The sequence below is a fragment of the Aspergillus multicolor genome, assembly GCF_047715735.1.
Source record: "Aspergillus multicolor strain CBS 133.54 unplaced genomic scaffold BDW74scaffold_11, whole genome shotgun sequence".
NCBI lineage: Eukaryota > Fungi > Ascomycota > Eurotiomycetes > Eurotiales > Aspergillaceae > Aspergillus > Aspergillus multicolor.
Genome location: NW_027395962.1, coordinates 469,357 through 491,886, shown reverse-complemented (window position 1 = coordinate 491,886; position 22,530 = coordinate 469,357). Strand labels below are relative to the sequence as shown.

Here is a 22,530-nt window from a genome sequence, read left to right as displayed (position 1 = left end):
GATTCTTCAAAGGATCGCCAAGCAGCCTAGACAGAGCGCAATTGGGCGTACGATGAGGGGTTCCCTCCATAAAACCGCACCGCCTCGATTGACATCCCGGGGCGCGTGCTCACCTGCTGCCGATTGGAAGTGTCGGATCTGCAACACTTGGGCCGATGCCGCGGACGTGTACAAAAGAGCGAAGCTGTGCAAGATCTTGACGTACCGGGCCTGGGATGGATGACGAATGGCTCGGTGGAGTCTTCAGCCCGTGGCCGGCGATCAACCATTAGATCCTCCTAGTCCAGTCCCGCTGTGGCTAACTAACTGGACTTGATCTGTGATCTGCTCTTGTTCCAAGTTTCTTTCCCTCATCACAAATCTTCTACTCACAATCGACAGACTGCGGACAATCACTCAATTACTAGCTTCTAGTCTCTCCGTGATCTTCGCATGTTCGCGCCTTCAACATGCTGGATGACGTATGGACTGGGAACTCCACGTGCTCCTTGTCAAGCGATGGGATCTCTGTCGAAAAGATGCAGGCGAAGCAGGAATTCCACAAAGCCTGGCCTCAGTACCCGGGAAAGGACATGGATCTCGAAATCAACGAGCAACCACCGCAAGATGAACCTGTTGAAGTAGCTGGTGTCACGAAAATCAAGGCCGTCGAGGCTGTTGGCGGAAAGAAGGGCAAGTACTTCATGTACGCCGGTTTGGCAATGATCATGATCATTTTCGAGCTTGATAATTCGACCGTCGGGACGTATCGAAACTTCGCGACATCCGACTTCCATCAACTCGGCATGCTAGCGACCCTCAACACCGCGGCCAGCATTATCACCGCTATCGGCAAACCGCCTATCGCAAAGTTGTCAGATGTTCTTGGGCGAGGTGAAGCGTACATTATCACCGTTACGTTCTACATCCTCTCCTACATTCTCTGCGCATCGTCACAGTCTTTCAACACCTATGCTGGCGGCTATGTTTTCTATGCGCTCGGCCAGGCGGGCATGGCCATCCTCAACTCCACGATTGTTTCAGATCTCTCCTCGATGCGCTGGAGAGGTTTCGCGTATAACATTCTCTATATCCCGTTCCTTGTCACGCCATGGGTCTCTGCGTTCATAGTCGACAGCGTGGTCCATGGTGTCGGCTGGCGCTGGGGAATTGGCATGTTCGCCATTCTGATGCCCTTCTGCGCAAGCTTTATCATCATCACTCTCCTGGTCTTTCAGCGGCGCGCAAAGAACGTGGGTCTAATCCTCAATGAGCGACTCACCATCTACAGCTTCTGCTCCAGGATCGACCTAGGTGGCATCATACTTCTCAGCGGTGGCTTTGCATTGGTTTTGCTACCCATTACTCTCGCGGCTACGGCTACTGACCGGTGGTCAACACCCTGGGTTGACGCCTTGATTGTGTTGGGCGCCATAGTTCTGGTCTCGCTTGTTCCATATGAAAAGTATCTTGCGCGCCACCCAATTGTTCCCGTGCGCTACTTCCGGACAATGTCAGTGGTCCTCTCTGTCCTTCTGGGCTGCATTGACAACATTGGATACGGCGCGACACATACCTACCTTTTCGTCTGGTCCATGGTCTCGCACAATTTCTCTCCCCGCGATGCTCAATTCCTGACTTACACCAACGGAGTCGCCCAAGCGCTAATTGGAATTGGAACTGGTCTCCTCATGTACAGATACCGAACGTACAAATGGATCGGTGTAGCAGGTGCCGTTGTTCGAATGGTCGGATACGGTGTCATGGTACGCCTGCGCACGAATGAGAGCTCGGTTGGAGAACTTTTTGCCGTGCAACTCGTGCAAGGCCTCGGCAGCGGCATTATCGAAACCATCATTATCGTCGCAGCTCAGATTTCCGTGCCTCATGCAGAATTGGCCCAGGTCACATCGTTGGTTATGCTTGGTACTTTTCTGGGCAATGGGATTGGATCAGCCGTGGCTGGAGCGATATACACCGGGCAACTGCGGAAACGGCTACGAGTGCATTTGGGAGCAGACGTCAGCGAAGTCCAGCTTACGAGACTCTATAATTCGATTACTGGGACGTTGCCGGATTGGGGTACTGCTGAGCGAACTGCTGTCAACCAGGCTGTAAGTCGGCAACCTAGCTCGTATGTGAGCAATTGCTAACGATCACCAGTATTCTGATGTTATGGGGTACATCACTATCGCAGCGTTAGCTTTTGCTGTCCCGATCGTCTTCCTCGCCCTCCTACTACCTAACAAAAAGCTTGGGTATGTCTGCTCTTCTATACTAATAAAAGAATACGGCTAACCTCTCCAGCGACGGACACAACCTCGTACAAGAAGCGCCATCTTCAGACTCAGACGACGTCAAAAAGTCCCACATCTAACTTAATATTCGCCTCATACCATAATATTAAACGATAGTTATGAATGAACGACCACAATCATGATCATAAGCTCCAGCTGCTCTGCCTATCCAAACGCAGGCACACAAGTAAACTTCTTCTCCACCTGATTCTGCAGCGCGTTCTTAACAATATTCCACACATTAAGATCATACGCCTCCCCAATATGCCCGATCTTATCCTCGGGGCAAAGATCCTGCACCCACACATTCTGCACTCCCTCCTCATGCACAAACGACGTCGACGTAGGCGTAACCATCTCATCATACCTCGACGCAATAACCGTAAGCCTGTTCCCCTCCTGCACAATCGGGGCCCCATCATTCAGCCGATCTACAGCAGCACCGTCAGGCCCCAGGTCATCGCACGCCGGACACCCCACCGCATGCAGGAGGTTGCTAATAAGCTCCCGCGACGCATCGCCCAGGATATACGCGAGGTTATAGAGGCCGATGAACGTTGTCCCGCGTGTCGGCGGCGCAATGGACACGATGCGCTCGACGATCTCCGACACGCCGTCTTCGAACTTTGGGACGTACAGGGACTGGAACGCGCCCTCAGAGTGCCCGACGATGTCGACTTTGTTGGCGCCTGTCTCCGTGTGCACGCGCTTGATGTACGCTGCTATTTCCGGAGCGGAATCTTCGATGGATCGTAGGCCGCCGACGAACGGGAACCCGTTGTATGCGCCGTAGGTTTCGGCGAAGGTGCAGAAACCTTGGGTTTGCAGGAAGGCTTGGAGGAGGTTTAGGTCTTCGTAGAAGGTTGCGCCAAGGCCGTGGAGGAAGACGACGGGGTTGCTGTTGTTTTGGGGGCGGCAGTTGAAGTCGTTTACGACGAATGAGGCCCCGGCTGTGCTTAGGGTTGATAGGGCCAGGGTTAGAGCTGTGAGGGCTTGGAGGTACATGTTGATGGCTGATGGCTCGGCGGATGCGTTTATTAGGATTATTGTATTTAAATATTATGAAAGAGAGGATAATTCAATGATCGACGATGCTCGGATTCGAGTGGTTGTTTGACGTGCAATCACCCCCGTGAGTATAGTCGGAATCGGAATAAACGAAAGAATGGACGCTGCTCGAACAAGCAGACAAAGGGGTGGCCGAAAGAATAAAGGATTGTATATCAAGAGCTGAAGGGAAGATGATGGAAAAGTCTTAAAGTTGAGAAAAGACGGGAGCTGATTCTGCATCTGATCGAGTGGATGCCATTTGTGGAGGCTTCACGATGATCGTCAATAATCAGATCCGTTCTGCGCCCTGATTTCTGATCCCTTTACACTATTGATTTCTGACAGACGCCCATCCCGGCTCATGTTTTTAATTCGTCGACTTTGGTGTGACAGGTCAACTAGATGTTGTGTAACTGGGGCATCCATCAGATCGAGGAACCATGAGTTCGGCAGTCATATTGCCATGCCGTCCGAGCCCCGGCCACTGAGCTTTCGATGTAGAAAGCTCATCAAATTCAGTGTGATCGGAACCTGGGTGGCTGTTTATCCGTCTGTCGCTCGCATCCAGAATGGGATACGGCCATGCCTCGATGCAGCAAGAAGACCGCCGAGGGTTGCGCTCAGATGCGACCTCAGCTTGCTTATTCTCATAGGTGGTTCAGAAGACAGGATTCGCAGGCATACCTCGCGCATGTCCGGTTATCACCCTGGCCACATCCCAAATTTCATCTCCAGTGTTGATTCAGTGACAGGGATGCTGAGCGCTATTGAATCCTTAACCAAGGCACGGCAGGCATCGGCCGGCCTTCTCGGTTGGTGCAGCGAGCGCAAGCCAGCTGAGACCCTCCACCCATCCATACTATCCAGCTTCCAAGAGGGTGTAAGACATTCTTCGGGGCCCTTCGTGAGGTTGTAGGGGAGCTAACAGACGTAAACAAGCTTGAGCCCGAGCATCGCTGTGGGCATCACGGGCTCATATACGTAACGGGCGACAGCGTGCCTTGATTCTTTGAATCGTAAAAATCCACCTGGTATCCACTCAATATCGGAATCGGATAGATCGGAAGGATGACAGCTCGAGCCGATGAACTCTGCTGTCAAAGTACGTCCAATCGTACGATGCCCGGTCCTATCACTGTTAACCCTCATTCACAGAGACCTCAAGTGGCAAGTTTCTATAACGTAGAAAAATAACAATCGATACACGATCGCTTCCATTGGGCAATCAACGACTCGACGAGTCGAAGAGAGTCAGATTTTCGCGATCGCCGGTCGTGAGCTGATGGCTGGCTGAGTCGAATTTTCACTAAGCCCAATCGGGTTATCACCCTGGGGCTCACACAAGACCGCCGTAACTCTCAAGCGACGCCAACATCTCCTTTTCTTCGGTAATGGGCCTGGAGTCTGTGGACCAAAACAACAGCGATTGAGACTGCCTTCGTCCAGTCTCAGGGTTCTGCACATCGGATCTGACTTGCATGCTCAGCTGCGCAGTTCAGCAGCTGCAGCGACCTATCCCCACCCGCAACGGCGAAACCCATCTCCACCAAGAGTGCCACTTCGGCCGTGCGCAGCTGCCAGCCTTGTCGTTGGTGTAACTGGAGGCGTTTCCCCCTCAGAGGATCTCGGCTTTGCTCGCTCAGATCTCAAATGCCTCAGCTTCGCACCGCCGTTGGTCCATTGTTCGCATGAAGCTTCCTACCTTTCTTTATTCAACGCTCAATCTTCGCGAGCTAGACTATCTACCACTGACGGGCACTGCTCATGTCGGAAACGCTTACCAAACGACTAGCCAGCTCCAACACGGGTTCTCGTCAGTCGAGGTCTTGCAAAGTCTGTCGGACTCGCAAGGTCAAAGTGTGTTTACCTGGAAAGGCTTGTTCCAAAGCTTTGTCGGATTGGTCTGACCGAGTATAGTGTGATCGCGTGAAACCATGCCACGCTTGCTGTACGCACGGGTATCCGTCGCAGTGCGTCTACGAGATTGCCCCTGGCGAAGATTTCCGGCCACTCTCCCAGGCTGATGAAATTCGCAATCTACGGAATGAGATTCGAGATTTGAATTCGCGAATTGAAGGTGAGTTTTTGTTCTGCTATCTATAATCGCCGTACATCCCCTGACCAACTAGATTCGAGTCCGTCACAACGACGCCTCAAACACCTGCGAAGTCTCTTCGAAACGATCCGAACCGCACCCGAAGATGTAGTAGACCGTCTTATCGCCGAAATCAGAGGACAAGGGCATTCGAGCCACCGGGACAAAGCCGCAGAACCATGGGTGGAGGGTACGTTTAAAGTTCACCGCGCAGTACCAGCATGGACTGATCGGATATACGATAAGCAGGATACAGTGGCACAAAATACGTCAATGCGGACCGCGCGCCCGGCGACGAGAGGGAACAAGACCTGTCGGTAGTCCCGCGCAGGTACAGTCGAGATGCGTCCGAAGAAAGTGACACGGTGGACTCCGCTTACGGGTCAATCTGCCGCATGGACTCGACGTCTTCCATGCTGGGTGTTTTTATCGAACGTTTCGTCGATGCCTTCAGTCCAGAAGTGGACGCGAAAGCTGGGGAGGCCGGTGCGATACGACGGGCAGCCGAGATTCGCATGTTTTCGCCCATTCTCCGCGATGCCTTCGAGTCGGTCAGTCAGGTTTTCTTCGGGCGTTCCGTCGAGAATCAAACCGTCGAGGTTAGGGGATTCGCTGCTTACCCTCGGGTTTTGCGAAGTCTGCAGGAGGCCTTGTTGGACCCGGAGCGTAGCAAGGCGGAGTCCACACTGGCCACGGTTGTTCTGTTGATGGCATTCGAGGTATTTTTCTGTTCCTCCAATACGTCAGTGGTCACAAATCTTAATTGATGGCAGAGCGTGGAACGGACTGGTCAAGCTTCCTTGATTGCCCATGTTCTGGGCGCGTTACGTCTAATTCAGCATCGAGGCCCGGAAAACCACATGTATGGCGTGGAGCACCTCATCTTCACTGAACTTCGACCTTACTGGGTAGGCTACCATCTCTCTAATCCGCTCGACAAACCTAACGAATAATAGGTGTCGGCAACGTTCACAGCTCGCAAACCATCATTCCTCGCCCAGAAGGACTGGAAGACAATACCTTGGTCCGCTGGAACAACCCCGAAGAATATCCTCCATTATCTTCTTGATCTAGCGGTTGAGATACCAGGCCTACTATCACAGTTTGATGACCTTCAAGCGGAGATTGACCTGAACATACTCAGTCCTCACGAGAAGTCGGTCAAACAAATTGCATTCTGGAACGGGGTCGGCGATCTTACCAACCGCTTCACTTTATGGAAAATAAACTCAGTAGACGGCTATCCGGACGGACCACCAGCGGAAGTCCCGGCGGCGGACGAGGAAACAGCCCAATTTCCGATTTTCCGCTGTCGCGACCTCCGAACAGGAGCCGTCATCACGCCTACAAAATTTGAATACCCTGATCTACTCCTGACGCAAACTATGTGTATTTACTACACCGCACGTCTAATCTTATCATCGGTCGACACACGGCCAACAGATCGAGTTGGACGCCTGGAGCAGTATCAACTTGCCTGCGGGATCTGCCGCAGCCTTGAATGGTACATTCTCAAGTCTCCCGGCAACATGATCAACCGACTCGCGTTTCCTGTTCGCGTCGCTTGGGAAGCCTTCCCAGACGGTGGACCTGAGCGGAGATTCCTCTGGGAGGTCTTGAAGCTAGTGGAGAAGCGTCACTCTCTGGCCCTTTGGGGCAGTGGTATGGAGGAGCTGTCCGTGCGGCATAATTCTCCTCCCAGAGCTACTCGTCCCACGGCGGGCGCCTAGCTATCACTCTATCCTTTGATACGATAGCGTATAGGTAGGGCCAATAGCTGGGTCAGACGGAGTTTCTTGAAGTTTTGTAAGAATGGCATATCTGTATAGTGACGTTTATATATCTGCCCGCAGTGTCGGAACAGCTGGAATCTGAAATGACATGCGGTTGTGTTTTTCTGGGTACCTGGCTTCCTCTGGGGCTTACTCATACTTTTATGGTTGGGAATGGATGTTCCCATGTAGTATAGCCCAAAAACAAACATGCATATGGCGGAATGGGTCAACATTGGTGCTGACTGCCTCTAGGAGATGCTCCGATCAAACAACTGCAAGAAGGTCGGATAACGCCCAACTAGTGCCTTTGTTGTAGCTGAAAAAGCGATATGTCGTCAGAACATCCCCCTCCCGAGCATATTAAATATCTGACAACGCAGATTCTTTTGCACCGCATCCCAACCGGCCGAGAGACAGCCCACCCCATACCGGACATTCGCCGCGACAAGATCTAGGCACGGGCAGCGCAAACTCAATCTGGATCCCCCGGGATGCCGAGCACCTTGGCATGCTTATGGACAAAATGATCTGTTCCAAGGGTAAGGCTCTGCTAGGTACGGAGTACAGACCGTTATGGCTAGTAGGGGCTGGGGCGCTGGCTGCAGGACATGTCATTCTTACCGACCATTATCCCGTATACTCCGTGCTCTGTACGCGGAAGATCGACCTCTCGCCTGGATCCTGCCATTCAACGGTCTGCTGATCAGGGCAGAGCTTGGTAGATGCCGACCTGGAAGCCGATGCATCATGCACGATTACTTGTCAGAACGCCGGAGATGCTGCGAGCCGAGGACCTGTCAATGATGGCCTGATCGGTCACGCTGCAATAGGCTTCTTGGGGTTTTGGAAGATTGTCTGACGTCGGCAGTTCTGCGGCTAAACCTGACTCCTCGGACTGTTTTTGATGAGCACAGGAATTACCCTTTCGGTTGAAGTGCGAAACACTAACTTAGCCTCTTCGGTCATTAAGCACCCAACCATCGACCGTTGCCATTTTCCCATCCTGCCCCAATCCAATGAAAACAGCAGAGGAGCGAGAACGGGAAAAAGGCGGGGGTTGTGCAGACCGACAACTTACGGAGGACGATTCAGCTGCAGCCGTGGCGGACTCGATGATCAAACCTTCTTTCCGCTCTACGGACATGGTCCGACCCCACGCAATGCGGAGCAGCAGCACACTCGCACAATTGTTGAGTACGCTTGCAAGGGTCTGGTGGGTGCGAGTCTGGATTATTGGCTGAGCAGGCGGCCATCCATGTTTCTGTGGCCCACCCCCGGCCTTTCTCCGCACTCTCAATACCACTTTTCTCCACTTACTGCATGAAGACGCCATTTGGTCTCGCGGAACCAATCAACGCCGGCGTTTGGACTCTCGTGGCGCGTCGCGGGCGCCCCTACCCCAGAATCCGCCAGACCTGCTGAGCTGCTAGCTGCTCGACAATGAAACCTGTTCGGGGAGAACGCGGTCATGCCCACGTTCCACGACCCATAGCTGTGCGACCTTTGGGTATATAAACTAGAGAAACCCGAGTTTTATTTGCGTCTTCTATCCAATATACTCACCCTGATTTGAATACCTAATATTCCACAATGGCCGACGACCCTATTACCGAGAAGGCCAAAATTGCCCATGATGAGGAGGTTGGCCATGTTGCCTCGCTTTCGCCAGAGGAGCTTGAGATCGAGAAGAAGCTCCGAAAGCGCATCGACGCCATCGTCATGCCGTTGGTCATTCTCGTCTACCTTATGAATTACATCGACAGGTATGTTTGACTCTCGACATGGTAGACCTCGCTAACAGATCAGGAACAACTATCCCGCAGCGAAACTGCAAGGCCTTCCAGAAGACCTCGGTTTACACGGCGATCAATATCAGATCGGCCTGTCGATTCTATTTGTCGGTTATGTCCTCATGCAGGTCCCATCTAACTTACTCCTCAACTACATGGGTCGCCCCTCCTGGTATCTCGGTTTCTTCATCGTCGCTTGGGGCTTGGTGTCGGCGGTTACGAGCCAAGTCACAAACTACGGGGGCATAGTTGCCTGCCGATTTATTCTCGGTTTGGTCGAAGCCCCTTTCTTCGCCGGTGTGCTGTTCTATCTATCTAAATGGTACACCAAGAAGGAGCTGGCTCTCCGCATGAGTATCTTCTACTCCGGCTCTCTTCTCAGTGGTGCGTTCGGAAACCTTATCGCGGCTGGTATCCTTGATGGCCTGGCTGGCGCTCGCGGCATGTCAGCCTGGCAATGGCTGTACATCATCGAAGGCTCCATTACCGTTTTCATCGGTCTGGTCGTTGCTGCCGTGCTCCCAGACTTTCCCGAGAACTGGCGCCTGCTCCCTGAGGAGATGAAGCATGTCGCTGTCAAGCGCCTTGCGATCGAAGCCGCTCAAGCCGACGTCGATGAAGCTGGTAAAGGTAGCCAAATCAAGGGCTTGAAAATGGCCTTCTCGGACGTCAAGACCTATGCACTCGCCGTCGCGTACATGGCCATCACCGGTGCGAGCGGTTTCCAGAACTTTTTCCCAACCCTCACAGCCACCCTGGGCTACAACAAAACCATCTCCCTTCTTCTTGTCGCACCGCCTTACATCTTCATGGTCGCCTACTCGCTCGCGCACTCGTACCTCTCCGACCGATACCAATCGCGCTTCTGGTTCTTCGTCTACCCAATCCCGATCACGATCGTCGGCTTCGTTATTTTCATGACGACCGACGGCTTCGGACCTCGCTACTTCTCCTTCTTCCTCATGGTCTTCGTCTTCGCCCAAAACGGCACCGTCTACTCCTGGGTCGCGGGCGCTATCCCCCGTCCGCCTGCCAAGCGTGCCGCTGCTTATGCCTTCATCAACTCCGTTGGTAACTCGGCTAGTATCTGGACCCCTTTTACCTACCGCGACGCCGACTTACCGTACTACCGACCGGCAATGGGCGTCTGCATTGCCCTCCAGGCGATCGGCGGAGTCATGGCTGTGTTCATGTACTTCCATCTGAAGTCGCTGAACAAGCGCCAGGAACGGTTCGAGGATGCGAATGCGGTTTTGACGGAGAAAGATGAGAAGGTGCTGCAGAAGATTGCGGCGCGGGAGGGCATTGATGTTGCGGCTGCACGGCAGCTGCAGAGTGGGTTCCGGTATGGCCTGTGAGAATATTTAGTCTACGTTTATTTCTCCGGAATAGAATCAGAAATTCTTCTACCTCGATGCTGTGGCACTCCGTATAGTGTACCGTAGACAAGTAGCCATCGCCACACTAAAAGCCACCCGGTCACTATAAGAACTCGGTTTCCCTTATCAGGAGCACATGCGGGGAAAGAACCGTGGTATCGGACAGACGGAGGACTCTGATCCGCATTCCTCAACGAATCTAATAATCTTTCCAGAATCCCATCTGCATCTCGATTCGCTCTGGCTCGCCTCCCTATCCCCACTGCATCATCGCTGTCGCATACGGAAGGATATCCGATCGTTCACGTGCACAAGGGTCTCGCAGTATATATACTACCCATCTCGAATATCCATGCCAACCGCGTTGATTAATGTGATTGTGTGGGAGCTGAATTAAGGGACATCATCTCACCCTACTCTTCGATATCTTCTGTTCCATAAACAAAATTCGCGTATTCGCCAACAAAGAATCAAGCCACCATGTCAGTGTCGCTAACCGCCACCCGCCCAACCCTGCAACGCGTTCTCTCAGGCTCAGGCTCAAGCCTTCAACATCATCGCCCTCTCTCAATTGCCATCCCAGCGCGCCTTGCAGGCAAACACAATCCGCGGTCTCAGAAGCCACGAGGATTCTTGGCTGAGTATGTCTAGCCCATTTACATTCTCCAGCTCCTTGGGGAGTAGTTTTCCCCACATTTATCCCCACACTTCGCTTCCCCTTCCTTACCTCCACTTTTGGCCGGCGGGCCACGATGTGTGACGTCATTTGATCACTTCCCGCTTTTTCTCTATACTGCGATGCTTTGGGTTGTTGGATAACATAGGGCTAATATAGAATAGGAAAGGTCCGTTCAAGTTCCAGCAAAGGGTCATCTCGTATGAGGAACTTATCTCGCCGAGTCGGAGTGGTAGGACGGGCGCTACGATTGAAGCAGATCATATGGGTTTAGAGTTGTTGATGCTGGGGAAATAGGCACAGGAGCAAAAGAAGTTGATTGCGCGCCTACAGGGGACGATGTGAGTAGGTACCTGCTATCCTTCTTCGGATTGTATTTGCGACCGTATCTTTGGTCTATAGGGTGATATAGTTGATTGCATGAGTATTGCTGGCGATGGTTTAACGACAGTTCGGATCTCCTTGCTGCTGAAAAGAAGGCTTAGACCTGAAGTGACGCGGGCTTAGTGGATATTACTACCAATACTTTTTCCGTCTCTTCTTACGATTTTCGGCTAAAACTTTTTTTTCTTTATACTTTTGAATACTAGCCATATACTAGGTTAACTACATGGAATACATCTCATCTTAGCATTGCTTGAAGACGCCTCATCTGCGACTACGCTATATCATCAAGGGAACCGTGGGGGCTGCCTGAATGGGAGCCTGGCTGAGTTTTATAAGAAGTACGCTCTTGGTGGAGGCTCTGTGGCAGCCAGGTCTTAGTGTAGGCATTCTGTAGTTCATAAACGAATCCGCAAGGAACCTTATCGGCGCCTGACACGCTGTTGCAGACCTCTTTGAAAAATAGAAGCCCTGAAAGTTTAGTAAACCTAATCTTATCTGCAACGTGGCTGAGGTGTAGTTCATCTCGTAGCCGTAACCGGTGCGGATCGCGTATGCGTATCTGTGAGGGCTCAGCCTCAACCCTAGCCTCAGTCCAGATCTGATCTATACATACCCATCAGTGTCTTCAGAGTCTTCTGCGGGATTATAAATGGGTGGATCGTGGTCACTTCCTCCTGTTATATTCGCAGATTTCACCACCACTGGAAAAGTTACGAACAGTCAGATCAGGCATCAACCGAACGCCCGCACCACCTACATATTTGGTTTCCATCGAAACATGGCCATCGACGACACAATCGACTTCCAACTCTTCCGGTATTCCCCAAGCCGAGCAGCGGCAGGGCTATTCGCGGGTCTGTTCTTCGTCACAAGTGCCTGTCACCTCTTTCAGCTCGTGAAGTCGCGGGCATGGTACTTCATCCCATTTGTTGTCGGAGGAATATGTGCGCCTTATTTTCCCTTCCGTGTCTCTTCTCGAACTGACATGTCCAGTTCAAATCATCGGCTACATTGTTCGCATCCCCGCGCACGACGACCCGGAGTCGGTGACAATCTTCGCCATCCAAGCGATCCTCGTCCTTCTCGCGCCCCCGCTCTACGCGGCATCGATATACATGGTCCTTGGGCGGCTCGTGACAGTCCTTGACGCCGAGAAACTCTCCCTCGTGCCAGTCAAATGGATGACGAAGATATTCGTCGCCGGAGACGTGGCTGCCTTCCTGATGCAAGCTGCTGGGGCGGGGATCATGTCCGCTGGGTCGGTCGACAACTACAAAACGGGCGAGAACGTCACTATTGGGGGACTTGGTGTTCAGCTGGCATTCTTTGGCTTCTTCATGGTAACTTGCGCGGTATTCCACCGTCGCATGCGGAAGAGCTCAGCCTGTGTGGAAGAGAAGTCTAAGGGTATTCTCCGAGGACAGAACTGGCAGACTGTTCTTGTCGCGCTATACATCTCCAGCGCGTTTATCCTCGTCCGATCCATCTTCCGGCTTGTCGAGTATGTTCAGGGCAACGACGGGTATCTGATCAGCCATGAGGTGTTCATGTATGTGTTTGACTCGGCGCTGATGTTCTTGGTCATGGTGGTTATGAATGCGTGGCATCCATCGGTGGTGCTAGGAGGCAGGGTGAGGAAAGAGGACGCTGAAAGCTTGGGGTCATCCTTGAGAGAGATGCAGTCTCAGTCGCAGGGTGGTCTCTAGGCGGCCACTGAGGTGCATGCTCCATGAATGGTTTATTTCGTTTGTATGACATATAGACTGATAGACATGACTCGTGGCGTTGGGGCTTGTTGTTCGAAGATGTTCCCGTCTTGCTTCCAGATTAGCACATTATAATGAGATTGAGATTCATATATAACATAAGCGACGATGCTGAGATACAGATATATCATATTAGTAACAATAACAATGCGTACAAAAGTCGGAGCACTTATCTGGGGTACACACTCTCCCTGGTGCGAGCAAGGGCTGGATGACGTATTTCGACAGAGAAACCTATTGCCGTTACAGTAAAACCATACTTCGCTCGTATTGGGTTTGGCCTTGTCCAGGTTGCTATCAAGAGCATTATAGGCCATTCCCCTTTGGCTGACGTAGTCAGCCCGTTGGATATCGGAGTGGATGCTTGTTTGAGTGCAGCGCGTCTATGATGCACGATCAATGGGTTAGGTTAGGATATGGGGGCAGTTTTTCCGAGCCCATTGAGGACCTGGTTGAGCTGAGTGTAGATTCCATCAGGTCTTCGTGCAATGTTGGGGTTCGAGCGAAGAATGGTCAGCGCCATCGTATGCAAAGGGTTATTCTTCGCCGGCGGTTCAAGGAAAGGTTGATGATGTTCCCTCCAACAACAATGCACTTCGGAGCAAAGCCAGTTTTGGCCGTGGTTATAGTTTGAAGGAAATTGGTTAACTGATCAGATTGCGTCGGTGCTGCATGAATTCCTCGGTGAAAAAGTGGCAGTGCTCCTGGTGTTCCGGCCATGGGTCCAATATGCCGCTGTATGGTTCGTAGGAATCACCCATCTTGCATCACCCTGCAGCGATAACACAGCGCTGATTCCTTTTTCTGACTAGAATCTCTCTGTTTTCTGTGTATCGGGAACATCTCCGGAGCCCGGGGCCATGACGACGATGGCGCAGGGTTGACAAGATCGGCATGAAGATCATCGGCAATAGTTTCTGAAGAAAGAGCTGTCGGCTTAGCACAAGCGTAATACAAGCTTTGATGCTCCACACTTCCTCAGACTCACAGTCTTTGAGAGCGCGTGTAGCGGGCAAACTTGGTCTCCGGGAGCGCACTGCGAGTCATGACGCAGTATCTCTCGGCGTCCTCGGCTACAGTTTCCACTGCAGAATGACGATGTGAAGTTCCTTAAAAAATGATCTCAGATCGTGACGGGGATTTAAAGATGACATGGACGACACCCTGTCTGTCATCCTGCAGTCGCCAAGTGTCTCAGTCACATCCCTGCAGCAATGGCGCCGGTCCCGGTTCCTCCTTCCTTCATGCAACTGCTCGTGGCGAAATGCGTTGCGCTCGGCGGGGCCTTTCTTGCTTTTGCTTCTGTCTGCGTACGCCTTCCTGAACTTCTCTGAGCCGAATGACCCTAACCCTTGTCATACTGCCAGCTGGGTGCTAGATGCCTCTACTTGGCCTTTTTCCATCCCCTGGCCCGGTATCCAGGACCCTTCCTCGCCAAATTCACCGACCTATACGCGGCATATCATGCTTGGAAACGCGATATCCATCTGGACCTCCACCGCTGCCACCAGAAATATGGTGAGGCTCCATCTAGTTAACCCCACCGTCGGCTCGTTAACAAGGAGCAGGTGACCTCGTGCGCTATACACCCAACCGTCTCGCCATGAATACGGCACAAGCTTTGCAAGGTACGTTGTATGTGGCAGTTTAAACCTCCCCGGAAGCTAACTAGAGGTAGATATTCACGGCCGACATGCCAAAGTTAGCAAAGCCTCTACGTACAAATTCCTAGCTCAGCAGGCACCGAACACTTTTACCTTGGCCGACAAGACACTCCATGCAACCAGACGGCGCTTGCTCAGCCAGGCATTTTCGCAGAGCAGTCTCCGCCTCTTCGAGCCCAAGGTGCACGCAAAGCTGGATAGGTTGGTCTCAATCATCAAGGGTCAGAAATTCAATGCCGGGTGGAGCGCACCGATCGACATGACAGCAGCATGTTAGTTGCCCGTGGTCTCAAGAGTAACCAGTTTCAACGTACACTAACACTGTACAGTCGACCACCTCGCATTTGACATGATGACAGACGTGATGTTCAGTCAAGATTTTAATACCATGGGCGAGAAGCAGTACCGCTATGCCATAAAAGCCGTCGAAGAATCCAACGTCCGCATCGGTGTGCTCCTGCAGTCCGGCTTCCGGGACACGGTCGGACTAGACCGCAAGATCTTTCCGAAAGCAGCAGCAGCCAGCCGTCGTTTCGTCAAGTTCCTGCGCATTCTCTTAGGACGGCGTCTTCAAGCAGATAAGGTTGCCACAGACGAAAGCTCGCCCGATATCTTCTCCTTCTTAGAGCGCTGCCGCGACCCTAACACAGGGAAGGGCTTGAGCCTCACCGAAGTCAGCACCGAAACAGCAACCTTCGTTGTCGCAGGCTCGGACTCCACTTCCAACTCCCTGGCCAGTACATCGCACTACTTGACAGGCTCCTCGGAGTGGTACCGGAAAGTAACCGCAGAGATCCGAAGCACCTTTTCATCTCTGGAAGAGATCAAGCTTGGTCCTCAGTTGAACTCGTGCAATATTCTGCGCGCCTGCATGGAAGAGTCCATGCGTCTTTCACCTCCCGGCGGCAGTGCCCTCTGGCGCGTTGTTGACGCAGGCGGTGCCATGATCGACGGGCATTATATCCCGCAAGGTTGCGAGGTCGGCGTCCCCATATACACCATCCATCACAACCCTAGATACTGGTCGGAGCCGTTCACATTCAATCCCGGTCGATGGCTCGATACAGATAAAAAGACGGAGATGCCGTACATGCCGTTCTCGATTGGCCCGCGCAGCTGTGTTGGAAAGCCATTGGCCACAACCCAGATTATGCTTACCTTTGCGCGTCTTCTGTTTGAGTTTGATATCCGGCGTGCGGGGAGTTCCCCGTCCTGGCCGGATGATGGAGTTGAGACTGTGCCGACAGCGTATACCCTCAAAGACCATGTGGTCGGGTGGAAAGAAGGGCCTTTGCTCTGTTTTAGGCCTCGAAACTGAACTGCAATGTTGATATTTGACAGGTGGATTTGATGCATGCTTTACGTATCCAATGTTTTGTCTTTTGCTAGTTGTAATGTAGTTGAGCGACTTATATATTTGATGTCGTAGGGCTAAATAATGATGTACACTTACTTCAGACACACGTATAGCGAATACTTACCTTACATGCAGCTGTGTAGATGTAAGTCAGCAACAGTATGGCCATGTCCGTAGAAAGGGCACATTCATGGCCTGAAGATGTTCTCCGGGGGTATTTGTCTGGCGGCTGGAAAAGGCGATAACTGTACAGGGTGGATATGTCCGTTGCGCAACCGGCGACAGCATCTTACCCACCGGACGTGAAGGAACGCGATCAATATCCACCATCATCCACAAATCGATATCAATCCATGCTTCAAGAGTTTCAACACAACTAACCTCCTCCACAAAATGAGCTGGAGCACACTACCCCTCGAGCTACAAACCCAAGTATTCGCGCACCTGGCTGACATCGACCCCGAAGTCGACAAGCACTACGACCAATGCCTGCCACATCTGGGGGAGACCCGCGCAGTCGTAAGAAATAGGCTGTGGGGGTACGTCGTGGACTATTTCCTAGTATGTAATGAGTCTCGCACTCCACCAAATTCCGCAAGAAAGATAAGACTGTAAAGACCGAGCTCTGCACACAGAATCCTGGAAGACCTCGTTCCAAAGAGCCTTGATCCACGGGAGCGCCAAGCAAGCCCTCCTCAAAAACGGGCCCGAAGGCCTCACCCTGGAAGCCCTGAGGACATTCTACGAAGACCCGCGCAACAAAGACGTAGACATGGCCCCCAAGTCCTTTGATCCAGCCATGGCTGCCAAGCGCCCACTCGTCTCATGCATGAAGTACCTCCTCAAGAAAGGCGCCGCCGCCGGCGCAGCAATCAGTCCAGACTACCGCCTGCTGCTCTCACACACAGTCGAGAAGCGCAACATGGAAGCGACGGAATTGCTTATTGCGCACAGGGCGCTGATTAACGAGCAAGGGCGTCGCTGGGGGAATGGCGACCCGCTGCAGAATACACCGCTTGCACTGGCGATTCTGCGGAATGAGCTTGGTTTCGCGATGGTCCTTATGGATGGTGGCGGGGATCCTGAGGCGCCAATTGACCACGCGAATGGGATCGAGGATGCGGCGCAGCTGCTTGCAAGGAGGGAGGATACCCGTATGCTGGATTTGATACTGAACCATCAGAACGAGAAAGTGCGTTTTCGGTATTTCAGGCGGAACTATCAGAAACATGGGCGGACTTAATTTATTGAGGAGGACGGCGTGGTCTTTGGGCGGTAGGTGTAGGCCACGGGGCAGCCGAGGCATCCGCTTGCGATTGCGACTAAGGCGGATAATGTTGAGGCCGCGAGGTTGATTCTCAAGGCGGGGGCGCGGTTGGATTTCATGAGGAGGGGTGTGGCCGGATGCGAAGAGTCAGGGGATGCATGAGTTGTTGGAGGCTCATTGCTGACCGGGCTTGGTCGAGCTTTGACTTGTTGGGCATCCATCATATCAAACTTGCGGCCGGTTTCAGCACGGATTTGAAGACCAGGTACCGAAGGGTCCGAATATGAGCAGGCTTGTTTTATGCTGTTAAAACAAGCTCCGAGCGGGACTCACTTTATGTTAGAGGTCCTCATCATGCACCAGAAAATCGTTCTGAGCAAGAGAATGAATGTCGGATCAATGCGCACTGTAGAGATCTCAGAAATATCGGGCGCAGCCATCAGAAAAATTCTCTATTGGGTGTGAGATGACGATATATATGCCTGTAACAGAGCACCTTCCTTTCAGAGGATTTACCTAGACCTGCCCATCTCGAGCCCACGATTACCAGTTACTGCGTGCGGACGCAACGGAGCGACATCGGCGTCCGCGTCTGTATACGACTCAACCTGGTTGAAGCTCCTTTCGACAACAATGCCACCCATCTCCATCTCTGACGGATGTACAGGATGTCCAGCATCTGTGTATATGTAGCTCGTACTTGTATCATTGTCTGTCGAGACTCCAAAATGTGGGACTTTCTTCTTTAGTTTAACCCAGCTCCGCGGGCCGGTCGATGTTTCATGGCTTCTTTCAGATGAGGATCGGCCCGTCAAGCTTCGGAAAGCAGCTGACAACGGTTTGTATGAGATTGGCAGGTTTGCGCAGAGGATGCCACCGAGTGGTTCCCAGACAGAGAGGATTCCGAGAGGAACACTGGCTCCTGTGAGAAGGTTAGGATTGTTAGCAACCGGCGGGCGATGGAGGCGGAGGTGATTTGTGGCCTACAGGTAAAGTCGTTGGAGCCTTGCGAGACTACGACAGAAAGTCGGACGGCACTGACGATGCATGTTCTGGGGCTTGGGTCAGCGCCCGATATCGTATTCCACGTTCTAACGGGCTTGTCCTTACGCCAGACCCACGGAGAAAAGCAAACTGAGCCCGATCTTCTTATTCCTCGAGATATGCAGTCGCAAGATAATGGGCAACGGTAGGACAAAGATCCACAGATCGGTCACGAGGTTGGTGATGTTCGTAAAGTAGCTGAATGCGACGAGGTTGAAGCACTTCCCGTCCACGTCCGAGTCCCAGAACCGTTGGATTGGTCGGCATTGGAAGCCAAGCACAAATGACATCGTCGCGAGCCAAAGCACAACGAAGACGGCCGTCGCGATAACAACTCTGCGGAGGGCGGGCTTGGGGAAGACGCGGTAGTATAAGGCGAGGACGGAAAGCTTAGTGCTGACGATGGCAAAGTCGTAGAAGTGGCTGAAGATGTAGTCGCCCTGCTCATGTTGGTATTATTGTTGAGAGTGGTTTGTTGATGGGAGTTACCATCATGAACGTCTTTACGTCCTCTTTGTCCACCGCATCGATATGCTTTCCCATTCCGTACGGAGGACCTAAATCCAATGTATGTTAATCTGTTTGCGCCCGAATTGGATGAGACATAATTACCGTAAACTAGGCCACTGATGCAGAGTCCCACACTAACAGCCTGCATCTACTCATCAGGAGACTTGGCGAAGTTGAATGATGACAGTGAATCGTACCGTGGCCCAGACCATGAGAAGATCATCGAAGGCCAACCCATTTCTCCCCGGTCGCAACTCAGCCCATAATCGCAAGCTTGTTGACAAGATCTCCAAAGGAATCGGAATTGAATAGCAGATATTGAGGTCGAGAACTTTTGACTGAGCCAGATATTCAGCGCTTGGGTCGCTCATTGAGGTGGCTGGCAGTGTTGGTGCCGGTATACGGCGCAGAACAAAGATTCCATGGGTGATGTGAGCATGGTGGAGCTTAAAGCAACGGGTGGATGGCTCTTATTTAGAGATAAGCAAGCCGGTGGTACTAATCTCACGTTGCAGCAGGAATTTAGACCATGGTTTAGTGTTTATTAAAGGGTCGGCAGCGTTCTTTGTTTGGCGGGATCTTACTTAAGCCTGCGTCTTCCTGGGGGCGGAATCTTCCCTCGACACACACTTCCCAGTCACATCATGCGTCTCCGAATCAGCTCGTTCGTGCTGGCTGCAGTCAGCATCATTCAGACCGGATTCGCCGCAGAAGGTCCAATCGTTGATCTTGGATACGCCACTTACCAAGGATACCATGACGCGACGTTCGGATTGAACGTCTGGAAGGGGTGAGAACACGCGGAATTTCGGAGTTTCGTGTTTTGCTTTTCCCATCACTGACTTGATCCCTGCCTGCTAGAGTCCGATATGCCGCAGCACCCGTGGGGAAATTACGGTGGCAGAGCCCTCAGCCCGTGCGGCCCCAAGGTAACATCGACCGAGTTATTCCTGCTGTTGATCAACCTCCCCTGTGTCCGCAGTCGGGAGCGACCGGAACTCCAGCCTCCTACGGCTTCAATTCCGGGCCTGGAGACGAGGACTGCCTGTTCTTGAATGTCTATGCCGCGCCGGGAGCATCGGGCCTTCCCGTGCTGGTGTGGATTCATGGTGGTGGATACGCGCTGTTTGGCGCGACCTACGATCCGAGCGCGATGATGAACACCAACAACAACGGGTTCATCACAGTCGAGATCCAGTATCGCCTTGGTGCATTTGGATTTCTTTCGTCAGAAGATGTCAAGGACCATGGTCAGCTTAATGTTGGATTGCTCGACCAGCGATTCGCTCTTGAATGGGTGCAAAAGCACATCAGCAAGTTTGGAGGGGATCCTGGTCGCGTCACGGTCGGAGGCGAATCAGCGGGCGCGGGTGCCGTGATGTTGCAGGCTCTAGGGTATGGGGGCCGCGAGGATCATCTGTTCCAGAATGTAAGCATTCCAACAACCTAGAATCGAACCGCAGCTGAACATTATAGATAATTGCCGCGAGCCCTTATTCCGCTCCCATCTATGAATACAACGATCCCGAACCGTCTGGCCACTATGGCAAGTTTGTTGAATTAGCTGGCTGCGGACAACTTTTAACGGGAAGAGGACGCCATAACACGACCTTCGATTGCTTGCTTAATGCTCCCACTGCAGCACTTCAGAATGCTAGCGGTGAGGTGTCAACGTCCGGCAACGTCTTCGGCAGCTTTGCCTTTCTCCCCGTAATTGACGGGGAGCTGCTGACGACCCGGCCATCGCTGCAACTGTTACACGGCCACGTCAGTGGGCAGCGTATTCTTGTCGGGGTAAGCATGCTCCTAGTGCATGAACCATGTCCATACTGACAAAGTTCAGAATAACGCCAATGACGGCGTCCCTCTCAGCGACCCTACGATTGCCGACCGTGCTTCATTCGATGCTCACATTTCTCGCACATTCCCCAATTTCACGTACCACGACATAATAGCCCTTAATCGAGTCTATCAGACCGCTGGCACATCCCCTTCAAACACTGCCCCGCGATTCGACACCCTCGGAGACGCGGGGCCAACGGCGCTCAACCAGTCTGAAATGGCGACAGGCTTGCAGCAGACGGCTTTTAATATCTTTGCTGAATCATCGTTTGACTGTCCCGCGCAATGGTTAACTGAGGCCTACTCCCGTAGAGACCGCAAGGCATGGAAATACCAGTACTCAGCTACACCTGCATACCATGGCGCGGACCTGAGCGCATATTTCTCTGCCGACTCCCCGACGCCCGATTTCAATCACGCATTCCAGAAGATTTGGGGAAATTTTATCATCAACGATACACCCGTGATCTCCGGCTCCGACGCGACAGGCAATATCTCCAACGCGTCGGCGCCGATTGACCGCCATGGGAACCTTGCATGGCCCTCATTCTCGGTGGAGGAGCCCTGGCAGATGGATCTGAATACAACTGGTGGAACTCTAAGCCTCCATGTCGAGACGGATCACTTACAGTACTACTTGAGAAATGGGCCGGGCATCGTCAACGTTTTCAGGCTTGTGGATGCATATGATTGGGAAGCTAGGAGAGGCTATCGATGCCAGTGGTGGAGGGGCATGTCTGGGCGAGTGCCTCTCTGACACTGGCCAGATGATATTTGTTGTTGAACAGGATACGCGTAGATAGAATGCTGATACTCCGTAAGTGGATTACATAGAAACAGGATATGGCGCTGGAAGTGGAAGCGCCCGTCAACTTCATTTGCCGGCGAACCACGTCCGTCCACAGCTAGTTTTCATAGTCCACCAAAATCAAACAGCACAAAACCAAGACTAAGCGACTGACACGCAAAACTTCCAAAAGCTCAAAAAACAAGCCAATATCGGAAACTGCTGCACAGCACGTGGAGTGGATATGTCCTGCATGCTACTGGCCAGGGACCGAGCGTCCTACTTAAGGCAGGAGCGTGAACGACGTCTCAATCTCTCTCTTCTCTTTTTCGCCCCGTGATCCCCAAATCTGGCACGACCCGGCCCTGGCAAGCACATTAGCCAACTCACGTGCGGACGCCAGGCGAGAAATCAACAAACCTGAAAAGTCGCAACAATCTTCATCACCTCCTCCGATTCCAACCGTAACTCCCGCGAACGGATGGGATCTTAACCGAATGCCTCACCTTTTACATCCGATCCGACCTTCTGCAGGACACCGATGGAGAAAATCAACTGATTCATATCCAATGCGCAAACCACAGAAGGAGTCATACGTCACGTCGACGCCTATACGTGCACCTTTCTCTTCTTCGTTCAACGGAGTCAGTTGCTTAAAATATAAATTCCCTAGCACAACGCTGCTTCCATCCGTCCCAATCAGCTCCAGCCCGATGATCTGCGTTGGGAATGCACCTAGACCCAAGTGCGTATAGCGACGGCTCCAAAATGGACAACGCTTTAGCATCTTGAGCCCCCAGATTATCAAGATACTGATTTGTGCTAGTGCCGGCATGACATGGACCCTTTGTACCCTTCTATCTCC

General features: G+C 52.4%; 10 protein-coding genes across 10 annotated transcripts; 8 read left to right on the top strand and 2 right to left on the bottom strand.

Moving 5' to 3' along the window:
* The first annotated feature begins 336 nt into the window (after positions 1-336).
* On the top strand, positions 337-2,545 carry BDW74DRAFT_17577 (putative siderochrome-iron transporter). The gene is made up of 3 exons (XM_073728436.1): positions 337-2,093; positions 2,143-2,237; positions 2,287-2,545. Exons 1-3 carry the CDS (start codon positions 450-452, stop codon positions 2,354-2,356), a joined length of 1,809 nt encoding a protein of 602 aa, XP_073584234.1. The 5' UTR covers positions 337-449; the 3' UTR covers positions 2,357-2,545.
* Positions 2,222-3,484, bottom strand: BDW74DRAFT_17554 (esterase/lipase family protein). The gene has a single exon (XM_073728356.1). It carries the CDS (start codon positions 3,279-3,281, stop codon positions 2,442-2,444), a length of 840 nt encoding a protein of 279 aa, XP_073584233.1. The 5' UTR covers positions 3,282-3,484; the 3' UTR covers positions 2,222-2,441.
* On the top strand, positions 3,485-4,353 carry BDW74DRAFT_17541 (uncharacterized protein). Its single transcript, XM_073728321.1, has one exon. It carries the CDS (start codon positions 3,688-3,690, stop codon positions 4,240-4,242), a length of 555 nt encoding a protein of 184 aa, XP_073584232.1. The 5' UTR covers positions 3,485-3,687; the 3' UTR covers positions 4,243-4,353.
* A 560-nt stretch (positions 4,354-4,913) lies between these two features.
* On the top strand, positions 4,914-7,354 carry BDW74DRAFT_17518 (Zn(II)2Cys6 transcription factor domain-containing protein). The gene is made up of 6 exons (XM_073728250.1): positions 4,914-5,183; positions 5,244-5,403; positions 5,456-5,611; positions 5,668-6,140; positions 6,195-6,329; positions 6,378-7,354. The coding sequence occupies exons 1-6, from the start codon at positions 5,091-5,093 to the stop codon at positions 7,149-7,151; spliced, it is 1,791 nt and encodes a 596-aa protein (XP_073584231.1). The 5' UTR covers positions 4,914-5,090; the 3' UTR covers positions 7,152-7,354.
* Positions 7,355-8,653: 1,299 nt separating this feature from the next.
* BDW74DRAFT_17505 (putative MFS transporter) lies at positions 8,654-10,501 on the top strand. Its single transcript, XM_073728201.1, has 2 exons — positions 8,654-8,959; positions 9,003-10,501. The coding sequence occupies exons 1-2, from the start codon at positions 8,787-8,789 to the stop codon at positions 10,342-10,344; spliced, it is 1,515 nt and encodes a 504-aa protein (XP_073584230.1). The 5' UTR covers positions 8,654-8,786; the 3' UTR covers positions 10,345-10,501.
* Positions 10,502-10,565: 64 nt separating this feature from the next.
* Positions 10,566-11,682, top strand: BDW74DRAFT_152730 (uncharacterized protein). Its single transcript, XM_073724419.1, has 2 exons — positions 10,566-11,006; positions 11,206-11,682. The coding sequence occupies exons 1-2, from the start codon at positions 10,846-10,848 to the stop codon at positions 11,336-11,338; spliced, it is 294 nt and encodes a 97-aa protein (XP_073584229.1). The 5' UTR covers positions 10,566-10,845; the 3' UTR covers positions 11,339-11,682.
* Positions 11,683-12,206: 524 nt separating this feature from the next.
* On the top strand, positions 12,207-13,134 carry BDW74DRAFT_185053 (RTA1 domain-containing protein; the record flags this gene model as incomplete). Its single annotated transcript, XM_073730953.1, has 2 exons — positions 12,207-12,372; positions 12,422-13,134. The coding sequence occupies 2 exons, from the start codon at positions 12,207-12,209 to the stop codon at positions 13,132-13,134; spliced, it is 879 nt and encodes a 292-aa protein (XP_073584228.1).
* A 1,274-nt stretch (positions 13,135-14,408) lies between these two features.
* On the top strand, positions 14,409-16,176 carry BDW74DRAFT_185052 (cytochrome P450; the record flags this gene model as incomplete). The annotated part of the gene is made up of 5 exons (XM_073730952.1): positions 14,409-14,504; positions 14,562-14,712; positions 14,763-14,822; positions 14,873-15,130; positions 15,188-16,176. The coding sequence occupies 5 exons, from the start codon at positions 14,409-14,411 to the stop codon at positions 16,174-16,176; spliced, it is 1,554 nt and encodes a 517-aa protein (XP_073584227.1).
* Positions 16,177-17,459: 1,283 nt separating this feature from the next.
* Positions 17,460-19,407, bottom strand: BDW74DRAFT_167725 (uncharacterized protein; the record flags this gene model as incomplete). The annotated part of the gene is made up of 8 exons (XM_073726726.1): positions 17,460-17,537; positions 18,061-18,134; positions 18,183-18,397; positions 18,433-18,534; positions 18,593-18,966; positions 19,016-19,083; positions 19,139-19,178; positions 19,234-19,407. 8 exons carry the CDS (start codon positions 19,405-19,407, stop codon positions 17,460-17,462), a joined length of 1,125 nt encoding a protein of 374 aa, XP_073584226.1.
* A 273-nt stretch (positions 19,408-19,680) lies between these two features.
* BDW74DRAFT_177867 (putative carboxylesterase) lies at positions 19,681-21,635 on the top strand (the record flags this gene model as incomplete). Its single annotated transcript, XM_073729021.1, has 4 exons — positions 19,681-19,826; positions 19,898-20,465; positions 20,513-20,830; positions 20,880-21,635. The coding sequence occupies 4 exons, from the start codon at positions 19,681-19,683 to the stop codon at positions 21,633-21,635; spliced, it is 1,788 nt and encodes a 595-aa protein (XP_073584225.1).
* Positions 21,636-22,530: the final 895 nt, after the last annotated feature.